The 17,179-nt window shown below is 35.7% G+C and overlaps 2 protein-coding genes across 2 annotated transcripts; both read left to right on the top strand.

Moving 5' to 3' along the window:
- Positions 1-680: 680 nt before the first annotated feature.
- On the top strand, positions 681-10,125 carry LOC145594591 (protein tesmin/TSO1-like CXC 5). The gene is made up of 8 exons (XM_081650912.1): positions 681-1,221; positions 2,313-2,423; positions 6,070-6,247; positions 6,676-7,032; positions 7,383-7,477; positions 7,593-7,687; positions 8,817-9,233; positions 9,437-10,125. Exons 1-8 carry the CDS (start codon positions 998-1,000, stop codon positions 9,694-9,696), a joined length of 1,737 nt encoding a protein of 578 aa, XP_081507038.1. The 5' UTR covers positions 681-997; the 3' UTR covers positions 9,697-10,125.
- A 696-nt stretch (positions 10,126-10,821) lies between these two features.
- Positions 10,822-16,757, top strand: LOC145594609 (uncharacterized). Its single transcript, XM_081650930.1, has 13 exons — positions 10,822-11,138; positions 12,288-12,373; positions 12,493-12,573; positions 13,181-13,312; positions 13,401-13,487; positions 13,609-13,662; positions 13,936-14,029; positions 14,112-14,182; positions 14,257-14,326; positions 14,418-14,470; positions 14,656-14,749; positions 15,872-15,969; positions 16,313-16,757. The coding sequence occupies exons 1-13, from the start codon at positions 10,850-10,852 to the stop codon at positions 16,394-16,396; spliced, it is 1,293 nt and encodes a 430-aa protein (XP_081507056.1). The 5' UTR covers positions 10,822-10,849; the 3' UTR covers positions 16,397-16,757.
- Positions 16,758-17,179: the final 422 nt, after the last annotated feature.

Below are 17,179 nucleotides of genomic sequence, written 5' to 3'. Positions count from 1 at the left end.
ATGATTGAAGTTAATTGACCAGAAACCATCCAAATCGATAGCTGATCTAACCCGATTTGGATAATCACACCCAAAAGATGAATAAAATAGTAGTAATAAATAATGGTTAATATGACTATATGATTGAATGAACCAAGCCCACAAAACTCATTATTACCCTGTTTCAGCAAACATTTGGCTTTTTTCAGTCAACGACAAAATATTTCGACCCCACAACTTATAACTCCCACGAGTCAAAAAAATCACACCCCAAAATCATGCATCATCAATACGACGTCGTTTCCCCCATTTGAAAATTCAAATTACTTGTATTTTTCCTAAAAAAAAAAAAGAAGAATAATTATCATCTTTTCCAAAAGATTTATTCTGTTCTCTCTAATCAACACCCTCCACGTGTACTATAACTCAAGCATATTTAGCGCCAAATTTATATGATTTTTCTTTAATTAAATATCCTTTTAAATTTTCAAAATTATAAAAAATACACCATCATGACGTCATTTTCCCGGAAAAAAATTCTGCCTTTTTTTCAAATCCAACGGCTGTAAATTATCCTTCCAAAATTCTTCTTAATTTACAGCCGTAGATCTAATTCTTTCAAGCTACACCGTTGGATCTTAAAAGTGATGATCTAACCGTCCAAAATCACCGAAATTGAAATTCAAAAGGTCAGGGATGTATAACACTCTGAGAGGGAGGAAATGCCATGCCCACTTAGAAACTCACTTTCTCTCTCCTCAATCTCTCTCATCACCGGCATCAAAACGACGCCGTTTAACAACTTTTTCCGTCTTCTCCGGTGATATATAGCGTCGGAAAACGCTGATTTTGCCGGAGTTTTTTTTATTCCGACACTTTCCAATTTTTGTGGTTTCAACTTTCAGGTTTTCTGGAATTGCTGAATTTGAAAGAGCAAAATCTGTGAATTTTTTGGTTTGAAATCGGATTAATTTGAAGAAATTGGCTTAGAAATTGAGAAATTTGGAGGTAATTTGGTATGGAGAGAGGAGAAATGGCGGCGGTAACGGCGGCAACACCGTCTTCATCACCATCGGAGTTTGCGCCGAAGAAGTTAGCTCGGCAATTGAATTTTACGCCGAATTTACTTCCTCCGGTTCAGAAATCGCCGGTTCGACAGATTCCGGTTCAGCAATCGCCGGTTCAGGTTGTTCAACGAGCTGTAAATCCTGCACCTAGACCGCCGGCATTGGCGGCGATAGTGTAAGTTTCAGTTACTTGAGTTATTGAATTTGTGTTGTGGTTTAAATTGCATTAATTTGAGTTTATTTTCTGGAGAAATATTTGAATTTTTGAATTTTTTTGGTAGTTTGTTGGATTAGGTTTTATATGCTGTGTATTAACTGTATGGAGTATGTTTCTTAATTTGGAAATTGATTGGTTGTTATTGCACGGGAGTTGTTTGTTTTTGCGATTAATTCAGTGTTTGAGATTTGGAATTGGTGATAATAAATGTTGTTGATCATAAATTTTGATGCGTTTAGAAGCAAAGGTGTAAATGAGCTAAGTCGAGACGAAGTTTTAGACTATTAGTGTGTGTATGTTTGTTCTTCTAATTTAATTTGAGGTCGAGGCGTCGAGTCCAGCTTCGAGTATGTTGTTCAAGGCTTCGAGCTTGATTGTTTGATTTAAGTGAATGATTTTTAGGTTCTTTAGGAACACATCACACATTAGTACATTACTTGTATTTTTAGACCATGAAACTCCATCAATACGCAGAACACGGTGCTCAAGCAGTCAAGCTTGGCTCATTACTCCGTATTATATAAGCTTCAGAAGTCTGTTTGTGTTCAATACTTCAGCGATTTGAGTTCAGTACTTCAGTTGTTTGAATTTTGGCTGAAGTCACTGAACTCGTTCATGAGCTGTTAAAGACTATTGATTCGTGTGCAATCTTAGCATCTTACTAAAATACTAAGAAGTAAGGTGTTGATCATTTAAATGCTACAAGCATTATCTAGTGCATGATTTTTTTAATCATTCTGAATTATGATTATTTGAATTGGTTTGTTAATTTTGTTGAAAGAAAAGTGAGCATTTAGGTGTAGAAATGAATTTAATGTATATCTCTTGGGTAAGTCCTAATTTTCATATTTCTGATCATTACATTTGTAGTTTTGGAATATTAACAAATCAAATGAGTAAAATTATATTTTTGTTCAGTATGCATTCGAGTGTGTAATTGATAAGAGTAGAATGACAAACTGTGTAATTTTTTTTAAATTATGTGGCTCTCAAGTCAGCTTTCTTGCTTGCTTCTGTTCACTCATTTGTCTTCTCCACTTCTCTGTTAGCAAGCCAGAGTTACAGAGTCCTCAACCACAAGCTACTGTCCCTGAAGTCAAAGATGGCACTCCAAAGAAGCAAAAGCAATGCAATTGCAAGAATTCTAGGTGTTTAAAATTGTAAGTATTGATCAGTAGACCCAATCTCTTACCAAACTTAATGATGTTTCTTGCCATTTATGAACCTTGGAATTCACATGTACTAGCTTGATGTTAGAGGGAAGTTTCATTTTCTATTGCTAATATTCTGATACTAATTACCCCTATTTTGCTGAGTAGGCTGCTATATTTCCATGTAGATTACACTTCATGCTTCAAACTCTCTTTTCGCAGACCTTTGACATGTGCTTCATTTTAAATTGTACTTTAGCAACAGGTGCTGGTGGTAGTGTGGTACTGTGCTGTTCATACAGGCTGGGGCCCTCTAAATGAGGCTGAAATTTTTAATTATTGTTTTTTAAATTGCTTCCGTTTGACATGCCTTTGCTATCTATTTTGATCGGTGTTATATTTTCTCTTATAAAATCTAGTGTTTCAAAAATGAATAGTTATTCCTTGGATAAGTCTAATTTGGAACCTGTGTATAAAATATGAATGTCATTGGAGTGAATGATTAAGTCCTGGTAGTTCTTGTTCTCCTCCTTTTTGTTTCTTATTCTTATAAGTAAATCGAGGTCATTTATGCTCCATTTTTGCATTAGTATATTAGCTGTGACGCTCCATGCTGCCCATCTATATCATGTTTCCTTGAGGTGTCCAGGCCTACACTTTGACATGTCGTGCGACTGTCATGATTTTAATATTGTGGTTTGTGCTTGCGCACGCTTATTTCTTTGTGCTTCCTTTTGAAAAAATCCTTGTTGAAGGTTGATCCTGAGTTTACAATGGATGAGGCCAGCATAGGCATGCCCATAGGTTTCAAGAGAATGGTGTAAATTGCCGCAAGAACATAAGCACCCACAATTGCAAATTGACACTCATGTAGGCTTATATAGTTGGGTCTCTTCCAAAAAGAGATTTACCTTTCATCTCTCCTTATGAGGGTGTGCTAGTCCAACCCTTTAAAAAAGGTTGCTCATGTAGAGTTATTTGAGAATGAGGGAGACCTCAAGTAGTTGAGTTGTTGAATAGTAAAAGGATGAAAATCTCAGAAGTCATACTTGCATTAATGGTCTTATCAAGGTATTCTGCGAAATCAAAGTCTTGTCAACTGGCTCAGAGAGACTGCAACTACGACATTTAACATTATAGTGACCGGCCAATAGGCCAAAGAAATTGGTATCTAGATGGACAGAATACTTGGATATTGACTAGTTTGTGCAAGGTAATTCTGATTTTTTAATGATTGAGGTTAATTCTGGGAGGAAAATAAAACTTCTGTAAAGGTAATAATGAAAGGGATCTAGACATAGAATTTGTCACAGAGGTGCAATATGGAAAGTGTACATTTGAAACACAATTGCAGCATGGATCTACTTTGTCAGTGTGGCTGTGTGGATAATGAGTATTGGAGAGGCCTTGTGTTGTGAAAGGTTTGTGTAGAAGTTTTGATGCCTTTCACTCAAAGCTCTATGGGCTTTTTGTTCTTCACATGAAGGAGTTTGGTTGCTAAGTGGCCAATCGATCATCTTATAAAATTATGAATGATGGCTGTATTGTAAGCAAGAAGATGGCAGCTATCAAAGAATGGTCCTAAATTGCTCACATGCTCTGAGCAAGAAACATATGAAGAGGTTAGGCGTTGCAATTTGTGTTATGTTTTTTGTTTCCCACACAATGTAAGAACCTATGCTTATTTTAAGACCACTTTGAGGACGCGTTGTGTTAATGAAGCAATTTGAAACAATATCTTCATGCTAATTGGGTTAACCATGTGTATGTTTTGATGTTGCTGTCTACTTGTTAATTGGCATGATATGAAGGCCTATGCCAAGAAATATATGTGAAATTACAAGTTGAGTGCGCATTGTAACATCATTCTGAGGATTGTCTTTGACAATTTATAAAAAGGCTATGTTACTCGGACTCGGGTACCCATGTCCGACACGAGTATGTGTCCAAGTGTCCGACTCGGTTATTTTGTGAAAAAATTCTATGATTTTCAACTAAAATGAAGTGTCCATTTGTCATACCCATGTCTGAGGGTCGAGGGTCCGACACGGGTACTTGAGGTAAAATGAAGAGTCCGAGTAACATAGTAAAAAGGCATATGCCTAGAAAGTGAGGTGCTAGGTGACCAGGCCTACATATCTTTTTCGGTGTTGGCAAGGCTATTTTGGTGAGGCTCAAAACGTTTCTTTCTACTTTTTATCAAGTGTGCCTCTGCCAGAGTGTTTTGTTTTATTAAATTATATTATTTTTATATTATGTGTGCCTCACTTCGATAATGGGTGCATCGAGGCGTTCTATGGTAGCGGTATCCTTATCGCTTTGGTGTGGCTGGGGCCTTTTTGTGCATTGCTCTTTGATACCTGATGGCTAGTTCATGCAGTTCTGTTGGGCTCTTTTAAGTGATTGGGTAAGTTTGGGGGACCCTTTATTTGAAGATAAAGAATCTTTATATATTGGAGTTAGCATGGAAGTTGAATTGGTCTCCATGAGTTCTATCTCACTATAGGCACCATAACGCCTATCACTTTTCACAACCCTTGGTAGGAAGCTCACATTATTTACATTATTGACAGCTACATGCATGCAATCATGCAAGGTGGAGAGGTGTACACTTTTTTCCTTATAACGAATTTATAGAGTTTACATCCCCGAATAAAAGGTTAGAGTAGGAAAATTTTGCAATGTGAGACTGTTACCATTTTGACCTCAGTAAATGTGTTGTCTTGGATTTAATCTTTTAAGCTCAAGGTAATTAAATGGATACTTAACTCTCAAGGTGCTTGGCCAACATGAATTAGTTGAATATGAATTGTAATGTTGAGTTCGTGGTATGGATGATTATACATTGAGGGTTGGGTGTGAAGCTATTAAGTCTTCAATTTAAGTGTCCCAAGCATTTTCCTATATTGATGAGCGTGATCCCCTTAGCAGAGTTATCCTAACAAGATTTTTCCTATAAGTTGGTGGCTAAGTGGCATCTACGGGTTGACTGTTGGCAGAGAGACATGGTATGCTCCCAAGCAAGAGCGAGGGAAGCCCCTGTCTGGCAGTAGTTATGTGTCTGGCAGGGCTCTATGCAAGCAGCATCGGCTTATGCTTTACGGGTGCATAAATGACAAAAGTTTGCAAGTAGTCCAGTCAAGAACAAGAGGGCCAGAGATTTTGGGGTACCTTATTGAAAATGCCTACTAGGGACCTAGCAATTCTAGCATGTCTCTTGTACTTGTTTGAGCTCGGTAAACAATGGGATATCTTGAGAAACAATCAAACAATTGCATTTAGGGTCTAGCAAAAATGAGCGATGTCTCTCTTAGTCTTAGGTGAGTACCGGGTACTCTACCAGAAGACGCAGATTTTAGGAAATAGCTGTAACTCTATTAATCACCTATGATGTCTGGCTTTTTTGAGATTGATATCTTGTAGATACACCTTACAAGAAAGGTGTGAGGTAGTCTCTTTGTATGGTCTATGTTCACTGCCTACTGCCAAGATAAAATTAGGTAAAGTGTATAAATCATGTCTATTCTTTCATAGACTGTATAACTTACAGTATTTTGATGTTATATAATGATACCTGCTGGGTGGCCTTGTGGGTTTAGCATGTATATTTTTGTAGAATTATGAATGTCTATCACATACTAAAATATGTGTTCAGGTACTGTGAATGCTTTGCCTCTGGGATTTATTGTGATGGATGCAACTGCATAAATTGTCACAATAATGTGGATCATGAGCCTGCAAGGCAAGAAGCAATCGGAGCAACCCTGGAGCGCAATCCTAATGCATTCAGACCTAAGATTGCAAGTAGTCCACATGGATCCCGAATGAATAAGGTGTGCTCTCTGAGGCAAAGTCAAAGAATTATTGTTGGATTAATTTATTCTGGTTGTATTGTGTTTTCTGTGTCTCAAGGGGGATAATAAGAATTTTCTCGAGTGAGGTTTTGATGGATATTAGGTGTATAAATGTTGTTGTGGATATATAATCGTATGAACATCTACTGGAATTAGTCCTAAAATTGGTCTGGTAAATTTGAAATCCTTGTGGTTTCGTTGATTGGATTTTATGCAACATTTTCGTATCTGCTGCTCAGGTGTGCTATCATGAATTAGTGGTTACAATAATTTGCTTATTAGCAAGGCAGTCTCAATTTTAAATTATTTGTGATATACTGAATCTAACTATTGGTTTTTTCCTTTTGTTATTTTATATTGACATATTGAAAGATAACTTATTACTTAAGTTTCCTATTGGAATGCAGCCAGAAACAGGGCCAGCACAACTGGTGGGAAAACATAATAAGGGGTGCAATTGTAAAAAATCAGGGTGCCTGAAGAAGTACTGTGAGTGCTTCCAAGCAAATATTCTTTGTTCCGACAATTGTAAATGCGTTGATTGCAAGAATTTTGAGGGAAGTGAAGAGAGAAGAGCTCTCTTCCATGGTAGCAATTACAATACCATGATATATCAAGCAGCAAATGCAGCAATCAATGGTGCAATTGGGTCCTCTGGGCCATCTGGCTATGGCAACTCTCCAGGATCAAGAAAGAGGAGAAGTCAGGAACACTTCATTGGCATGTATAATAATCAGCCTTTTTATCGTAATGCACATATGCAGGTATCCTTGCCATTGTCACCATGCTAATAAGTTGGTCTACTAATTTTAAAATTTTACCTGCTAGTTTTGTAATGTACCGGGAAAATAATACATATTTAATTGAGGGATCAATTGCCATACTTTTGCTTGTGTTCTCTATATGACTCATTAGTTTAGTTAATACAATCAGAAGTTTGTTTTTATGCATAAGATTGACTGTCTCAACATTAGTATGTCTAAGCATAATTTTTTTGACCTAAACAGATGCATTTTACATGCACTTCAACCACATATTAGGCATCAGGATTCTTTTCTTTTAGATATATAACCTGTTTTTGTGATTAACATGTAATTTCTCCTCTTTCTTTCAGGGAAATCATGTGAAATCTACCCCTCCAACTCTTCCATCCGAATCACCTGCTACTCGTGGGACCAGTTCCCAAGCTGCTTCAAAAATTACATATAGGTATTCCTGATGCTGTGTGCTGTTGCAGCAGCATCCCGTTATTGTCACTGTGCAATTTCCAGCTTTCTATTTGAAGAACTACTGGTTGCTCATTTATGCTTTTGTGTGTCTTTAGGTCTCCACTAGCTGGTGTCATTCAATCGCAGAACGTGAAAGAAATTTGTTCTCTTTTGGTGATAGTTTCAACGGAGGTAGCAAAGACTTTTGTAGGTATATCTCAAGCACAATTATTGTTTATTAGTACATTTGACATTGCATGTTAGCATCACTAAAATTTCATGTAAAAACATGAATTACGATTTTGGTATCGTTATTTGAAAAGCAATGCAATTGAATGTTGATATGGAGATTGTATTGCTTCTAGACTCTGAATATGTTTTTTATTTTATTTTTTTCATTGCGGGCAATTAAAAGTATTACCAACCTGTTTGGACCGACCCTAAAATACTGGAAGATTTTCGTTGGGTTATTTGTTACTTGAATTTGTTTTAAAAAAGGTGGTTTATTAGACTTCATACAGTAATGTCGTAAGATTTGGTGAAATTCTTAAGATGGGAAGACTCTTTCATAATTTCCTTGTCTGATCGAGAGCTATGTATAAAAAGGCTAAAGGCGCATCAAGGCGTTTCAGAGTGCCTTGTGCCTAAGGCGCGCCTCAGTGGGCAATAAAAAAATTCTGAAAAAAAAACTCTTGGTGAGCCTCAGGCTGCGCCTAGGCTCGCCTCTGTGCGCCTCATTGAAGTCGCCTTGCCTAGACCATAAAAAGCGCATGCTCTCTAACGCCTTGCGCCTCAGTGCCTAGGCGCGCCTTTTCAAACACTGATCGAGAGGCAAATAGCCGTTTGTTTTGCAGATGAAAGGAATAATATTTGGGCTGAAGATTTAGATAATAAGCAACTGTGCAGGCTGTCGTACTCATCTTTTGATGTATTAGCGCTAAGCCGCTAAGAGAAATGTTAATTATGTGCTCTTTGCAATCTACTGCTGTGCTATAAGAATTCTGCTAACTAATATAGTAAGTTAGAGCTGATTTATATTTTGGTAATCAAAGAGACAAAGACAAATGGAGATTCGAAAATCTTTGCTGGGATCTCAAAGCACTTATCCTCTTTCACTCCAGGTCATGCTCTTTGGTTACAATCTATTAGTCAAAAATGGTAACTTAAATCCTATTAGCTGCAGACTTACAGTAGTCTCTTAGCATCTACGATTGAAAGTGTAATTCGAATTTGCTTCATAGAATTGAACTGTTTTGGCGTAGTCACAAGATTTTGTAGCACCAGTTATTCTTTCTTTTCTTTCACTAATCTATCATATGTTGCATCTTAAACAAATGCAGATAAAAACCGCAATATAGATGATCAAGAAAAGGATGAATCCAGGACTCATGGCAGTTTTGAAACAAAAGAGAAGGTGAATGATCAGAAAGAGTATAAAATGGAAAAAGGAGCTCTGCAGAACCATTCAACTGATGAGCAAGCTGTCAGGATTCGTTCAGAGAGTTCTGGGTTGGATGAAAGTGATGCACTTAATGGAAGGCCAGCATCTCCTGGAACAATGGCATTGATGTGCTATGAACAGGAAACTGTACTGATGGAAGAGAGTGCAAGAGGACCAACTGTCGATAACCAAAACACAGCTCCTGAGACATCCCACGAGCCAAAGGTCACAGATTGTTTTGTGAAACAAGAGAGGGCGGTGTTGACTAACTTCCGTGATTTTCTCAACCGACTAATAACTTGTGGTAGCATTAAAGGTAATCTGTCTCATTTTTACTGAGTTTCCGTGAATTTGACTAGTTTTCAGTCTATAACAGATATGCTAGGTTTTGTTTCAGTTTGTTGAAACATGTGTAAAATGTGAAATGAGATGTTTATCTTGTTTTAGAATAATACATGCATTTCTTATTAGCTAGTTCGAGAACTTTTTTTCCTCAGACCTGCTTTTTTTGATATGCAGAAACAATGTGTTCTTCCCAAGTGAGAAATGATGCAGATAGTCAAGGACCATCCTTAAAGACTGATGCTTTCAATAACGGGCATCTCAGTAATGGCATTGTAATGCCATTTGCTTCAATGGCTAACCATACACCAGCTACAAGAACAGGCGGAGTAGCTTTTGGTTCCACCAATGCTTTTGCCACCAATACTTTTGCGCAGCATATGGGACTTCCTATCGAAAATGGCATGTTAAAACCCAAGACGGAGAAAACTGTATAATACTTCTAGGCTGAAATGGCATATATAGAGTCCAGACTTCCACAATGTTTTCCAGATCGATGGCTAAGCAACTGACGGTTAGTTCAGAACTTGAGACTTAAGAGTGTCTTCTGTTAATAACTGTTGATTATTGATAATAAAAATCAGTTCCACTGATCCCACTTATATGTTATATCACGATGTGATATGAAGTTATGATAGATTTGGTAACATATGTTCAGTAACATTACTTCCGTACTTTCATGTTCTACGGAGTTCTTAATTACTATAAGTACGTAGCTTAAGAAAATTTTGTAAAAGGTGAAACGATTATATATATTAATCGTACGAGTAGTTTTATATGGGATGATGTGCTCACTTAATTACAAAGTACAAAATTGCACAAAGCAAATTTTTGTGTAATTAGTCCATGGCCTTCATGCACATGGCCAATTAGCCTTTGCTGCATCTTATATTCTTATCTGTTATTTTAAGAAATAGACTAAGATTGAATCTATTAAGAAATGCATTAGTACGCTGGTTTACCAACATTTGTTTATGCTGACTATAAGTTTTTTTATGCTGACTGGTTGACCATAAGGTTTAATATGAATTTGCACAGATTTTATAAGAATTTATTGCAATTTCCATACCGAATAATAAAAAATAAAATAAAAAAAATAACCGACTCTAGCAATTTAAAAGCAATTGACCATACTATCTTTTCTTTTTTAACTCAACAAAGACTAAGATTATGTTCAACCAACTTTTTTTTCTTTTTTGAAGAAATCTTTAACCAACTTATTTAAGCAACTTATTTAAGTTGGTATATAATTATTTCAAAAAAAAATCGGACTTATTTTTATGGTAAAATAACTTTATTTTCAATTTCATTATTTTTAAATTATGAAAAATTCATATTTGAAAAATTCGAATTTACTAACATCCTATTTGATACCTATATTATCTTATGTAGTACTCCGTATGTATTACAGAGTAGTCTACAAATGAAAAAAAGTCAAATTAGACAAAACCAAACCAAGACAAATCAGAAAAATTAGATTAAATAAATGGTAAAAAAAAAAAAAAAAAAAAAAATCCATAAAAAAATACAGGTGTAATAAAATAAACCAACAATGAATATTTTGTTGACTTGTTAAGAAAAATATAAAAAATGTATTCCTATCCTATAAATGTCGTGCTATCTATCTCCAATTCTCCATTGTCACATGTGCGAGTTCTCCCTCAGCTACATCTACGCCAAACGTGCTGTAAAAACGTGCCAACTCACCCGCCAATATTCTCGTTTCTCTCCTACCACTCTTCTTCTCCAAATTCCTCCCATAAATACCGACTTATCACCTCTCGATTTCAGTCAACGAAGAAAATGGAAGAAACTGCTGCTAATCCTGCCACTTTACGCGCCGAATTCTATCATCTTCTTCGCAGCCGACGAACTGAAGGTATCTTTTTCATTATTTCATGTCTAATTGTTCTGATTTTGGGAATTTGAGGTTGCGAATTTTTTTTTTTTTAATCTGATTTTTTAATTATGAAATGTTGTAGTAGTTGACTTTGATGATTAAAATTTTGATTTTGATGAGGAATGAATTAGATGTATGCTTGGTGACAATGTAGGTGATTGGTGAGAAGTAGAAATTTGAGTGTTTTGTTGTTCAAGATTGATACTACTATGAGGAAGTCTATGATAATTTTCGATATTGATCAATTTCATACATATGAATAGTTAAACAGTAATGTTATTACTTCGTATTTGTTGTGAGTTTTTAAATTCATTTGAAAATAAGATGATTAACTTATAAAATTAACTTGATTAACTTATTCATTTGAAAAGCTTATAAAATAAGATGATTAACTTAAAAATTTAATAAAATTAAGGATTTTTTAAATTTTTTTTTTTTTGATAATATTTACCACCTTTTCAGTACAAAGCTTTGGATTTTACTACTTTTACTGCCTTAATCTTATCAACTCGTTATATTTAGTCCTTGTATTGTTTTGTTTTTGTATTTTTTTTTTTAAATTTCTGATATTGGATATTGGATGTGTGATCATCCTACATATTTGTAAGATTGATCATTTTAGATAATAAAGTTTTTGTTGTATTGTTGTTGCTGCGGACTAGAATATATAGTAGTCAGGAAAGAGCTGTCAATTCATAAGAGAGGTTCAATATATGCATGATTTTCTATAGTTTTCCCAAATAAATTGGTTAGGAAGAGAGGGTTAGGGTAAACAATTATTAAAAAGGTTGTTTTAGTCAAATTATGTATGTTAACTGTTGAAGCTTTTGTATTACTCTATCCAAAACAACGCATGAAAGTGTCCCACATATATAAAAGAAGAGAGAGTATTACAGTTAATCACTATATACGGCTAAAGGGTTATCCCCTTCATTACCATATGGTTTAAGGTGGAATCTCCTTTGGCTTTGTTAAGTAGACTCTCTCTGTTGTTGATGACCCGGGTGGAGCCTAGGCCCACATTGATATTTACTTGTGATGACTTGGGATCGTACAATATGCAATCTAATCTGGACAAAATATGTACTTTGGCTGCAAGATTGATTTGTGTTTACCCATCTCTTGTAGTTCCTTTGAGAGTGGAACCTGCAGAGCCTGTAACGGATCCAATGTATCAAGGGAGTCCGTCACCACCACCACCAAGTCTCCAGGAGGTTATTACTCATTTTCATCTCCCCTTCAACTTAGAAATTATTTATATTTGCGTTTCTTCTTTGGCTTTGTCTTGTACATTCCTATTAGCTATTACTTACTTTCCTCGTATTCCTGCCAGGCTATGAATTCTTGTCCTAAGGCAGATATCGATAATCTTAAGGATCTACTTGTTGAAGAAAATATATACTTGCACACTGAGGTATTGACTCTAAGCACAATGCCAAACACATTCACTGCATATTTTTAGTGCTAGAGTATTATAACCAATCCAGGACATCATAAATCAATTTAAGCTTTTGGTTGAATTAGTCCTTTGACATGGTATCAAGAACCAACGTGACAAGTAGGTCATGGGTTCAAGTCTCATACACTCCTCCTTCCAAGTGGTATATTTAGTGCCCACTGGGTATGGAGGAGCCCTTGTTGCATCTAAATTTCAAACAAATTTGGCAGTAGGAAGAGAGATTAAAATATATGATAATGTTAAGTATTCTAAGGAAAATGTAAAGAGTATATTGGGATGGAGGGGAGTAACATATGGTCTTACGCACCTGAGTTTTAAGTTGCCTTGTAGAGTTGTAGATTCATTGCCGGGATATGCTTAATCTGATCAGATTGTCTTTGCTATAATTTGATTGAAAATCCTTCATCTCTTTATTGAGATAAGGTGAGATTGCTGTGTTGACAAACTTCATCTGTGTTGTAATAGCTGTTCACTTTGGCAGTTCCTGGGGCATCCATTGATTGGCAGTCTGCCAGTTTTGTTACACATTTGGACTGACTTAATGTTTTATGATCTTGCATAGAACTCTCCGCAAGGACTTTTGCCTGTTTTGATTCTGAGCATGAGACGAATTAGCTGTTTGCCAAAGAGACCAGCTGTTGTTATCCTGCACAGCACGAATAAGTGCAAAGAATGGGTTCGACCTTTGCTTGAGGTGGCTACTGATATTAACTGGTGGATTTTGCTTTAATTAATCTTGCATTTTTTATTGCAGACCTTATAACTGTTCTCATATGTTCCAGGCTTACGCCTCACGTGGCTATGTTGCTGTTGCCATTGATTCCCGTTATCATGGTGAACGTGCTAATAGTCCAACGACCTATAGTGAAGTATATTCTGTACCATGCATCTTTAGTTGGTCTTTCTATTGTGCTCAAGGCTTTTTTTAACCTTTTGATTAGAAAAGACTTAGCTAATTTATAAGCATGTTATTTGGTTAATGAACTGCAGGCACTTGTATCATCATGGAAAAACGGTGACACTATGCCATTTATATTTGATACGGTAAAGTATTCTCTTCCTATCTTTTCCTTAAAGAAAAGAGGACAATGAGGTCCTATATTAGACTTCTCATCTTGTAGAAGAAAGAAACAACTAACAACACACATTAAGGTTTTTGACATAGGAAGCTAAAATATTGGTATTTTGTTGTAACTATGAGCTGCAATTACCTACTATTTTTTCTTTGAGTTTTTGTCTTTTGGGAGGAAGAGGGTTGATATGAAAAGGAAAAATATCTGAGTATGTTCCAAGTTTAAGAGTGTAGATACACTGCAGGTATGGGATCTGATAAAGCTGGCTGATTATCTTACTTATCATAGGAATGATATTGATCATGCAAGGATTGGAATCACTGGCGAGTCACTTGGAGGTTTGTTAGAGTAGTTCACCTTATCTGAACTACGATATTCTCTTTGAATTTAATGTAACTCACAGTTCATCATGCTATTCAGGAATGCATGCGTGGTTTGCTGCCTTTGCTGACACACGCTATGCTGTGGTTGCACCTGTCATAGGAGTTCAGGTAGGCGCAGTTAGTGAAAGCTACTTGTTATTAGTTCTGATTTTAAAATCTGATTAACCAAATGGTGTTTGTAGGGGTTTCGGTGGGCCATAGACAATGACAAATGGCAGGCTCGTGTAGACAGTATCAAGTCCGTTTTTGAAGGTGAGCAGTGAAAGAAACAAAGCAACATTTCACAATAACTATACCTGGGATAATAACTTGATCTAATTTTTTTCAAACTTTGCATTTGCAGAAGCCCGTGTTGATTTGGGCAAGAGTGCTATAGATAAAGAAGTCGTAGAGAAGGTCATTTACTGATTTTATTCATCTACTTGTTGCATGTGATTGATGTTGTCATTATCTGTATGTCCCTTGTCCTTATAAGGGTCCTAACTGAAACACATAACAAACGTATACATACTTCTGCATTTTATGATTTGGTAAATGTATAGCACTGTTGTTAACCCATACTGTGCACCTGTTTAAACCAGGTTTGGGATAGGATTGCTCCTGGTCTGGCTTCAAAGTTTGATGCACCTTACACAATCCCGGCAATAGCTCCTCGTCCCTTGATAATTTTAAATGGTATGACTTTTTAAATTAAGACATGTTAACACTTTGAATTGACAGTAAAGCTCCCAGTGCTAAATTTCATGATGATCAGATTTGGATTAGCAGTTTTTATTCATGTTTTGTAAGATAAATTATCTGTTATTGTTTCCCTATTGCATTTTATAAGAGCAGCTTTACTACTGACAAATACTGTCTTTATGTAGGCTAATACAAACATGTTTACCACTAGTAAATTAGAGCAAGATCATTTCTTGTGCAACCTTTTCTTAAAGCATGGATGAGTTATGTAACAATTTAAATAATTAATAGCTATCTATTGTTGATCCATCATCTGACATGAAGGCATTGCCTAACCCTCTTGATATGCCTGGACGTCTGGTGGTATCATCTATTACATGTTTATTAAGTAAAGTGCCGTGATTTCTGGGAGCCATATATATCAAATGTTAATTTTGTCCTAGCTTAAGCTTTTCAATTAAGAAAATAAGTCCAACTCTGCAAAATTTGATTGATGAGTTAAAAGGACTTTGATACCTTTTTACGGTTGACAGTATTATTTTGCAGGGGAAACGCATAACTACAGCAGATTATTAGTAACTGTGAACTTAGTTTTCTAATAGTTACAGCTTAAACAATCTGCCTACAGTTCACTTACTATGAAATCTCATTATTTGCTCATTTAAGTAAAATTAGTATTCAATTAATTAACAATGTACAATTATGAGTATGGTATTTCATACTAGTGGTTGCTCAGTACACGTGACAAATTTTGACATTTTAAGGGTTTATGAGTTAATTTACCCCAAAAAATATCTTTCTTGCATCTTCTGGCAGTCTGAGATCAGTTTGTTCTTTTTAACTATTTGAGTCCAGAAGATTTTTTACACTCTTCTGCATGATATAACTATCTTGCATTGTGTATATATACAACATGCTCAAGTAGTCAAGTCATTGCATGCCAAGCTTCTTGTCATTAAGGATCCTAATGTCTTGTCTTCCTTTAGTCAGCAACTCAGGTCTTCGTCTTCATACTTTTGACATTTCAAATTCTCTTTGAGGTGGCCAAAACCAAGTATTTTCTAACCTAATTTGTTTTGATATTACATTGGACTGAATCTCTTATCAAATATACAGGTGCTGATGATCCTCGATGCCCCCTTGCTGGTCTAGACATACCTGTATCGAGAGCAGAGATGGCATATAAAGCTTATCATCACAGTAATTATTTCAAGGTATAATAAAATCATGATAATAATATTGGCATGGTTTCTTATGCATGATTCTTGGAAGCAAATAAAATTGTTCAATAAAATTTTCCATATCTGATGTATCAACTAACTAATACGAAGTATTATTATTTTTATTCCCCAAGGAAGGTTGTACTTCCTGTGGTTCTTCCCTTAGCTACTCAAATAATATTAAAAACCTACCTCATTGACTCAATTTTATCTCAAGAAATACATTGAGATGGCACTTTTATGTCACGAGTAAAATAAGTTATCAAAGATGATGTCTCCCTCTCTTTAGCTCATTCGAACAATACACATTGATATCTAATGGTGTATGTACTTTCAGCTCATAGCAGAACCTGGAATAGGACACCAGATGACACCAGCCATGGTCAAAGAAGCTAGTGACTGGTTTGACAGATTTCTGTAGAGCAAGCATGGAGGCATATGATGATTCTAAATCGCTCAAATTCGACCAAATAAATAAATCAAAATCATTCATGATCCTTCCTCAAATAATGAAGCAGCTAAATTTACATCTTAAAGCTGTGTATTAGGGAATTATATTGGCATTGCTGTCAAATGTATTATTATGTCCTTAAGGTTTCATTTCTTTGGTTTTACTTCTTCTGTTCTTTCCTTATCATTTTGTTATAATTTGGTACACTGGAATATAGAGAACTTCATGTGTAATATTAGCTGTGTAATCATTAATAATAAACCAGTGGATCGTCTCTGGTTTAGTTCTAATATATTAACTCTGTAAATTAAGTTATATGTTCCTGCTATAATTTTTTTTTTTTTTTTTTCCGGAGGACCACAAATTCTCTTCAGAGCCTCAGAGGACTCTCTAAGTAGCATCTGCTGTATGTCTCAAATACCAGGACAAATCATCCAAGAACATTGCTGAAGAAAAACTTGATCTAGTTAATGAAAACTTGGAAATGGAACCCCGTTACCCCGAAAGTAGAACTAGAACTCCAAAACATGAAACTTGAGCACTGCATCATTATTGCAATTTCCTTGTCCTATCTTTCAAATAGAGGTGGGCTAGGTGGTTGTGAATCTGTGATTTGGGTAATGTTTGATTAGGCAATGTCACATTTCTATAATGACAAGAATTGGCAAATGGATCATTTGAATTCAAGTTTATAGTGATTTTTTTATGTATAGAGAGAGCCACAAAGGACAGTGATGTAGACGAAATTTGATC

This window comes from Chenopodium album, chromosome 19 (genome assembly GCF_948465745.1).
Source record: "Chenopodium album chromosome 19, dcCheAlbu1.1, whole genome shotgun sequence".
Taxonomy (NCBI): Eukaryota; Viridiplantae; Streptophyta; class Magnoliopsida; order Caryophyllales; family Amaranthaceae; genus Chenopodium; species Chenopodium album.
The sequence above is the reverse complement of the archived record's forward strand: the minus strand, read 5'-3'. Positions and strand labels throughout refer to the sequence as shown.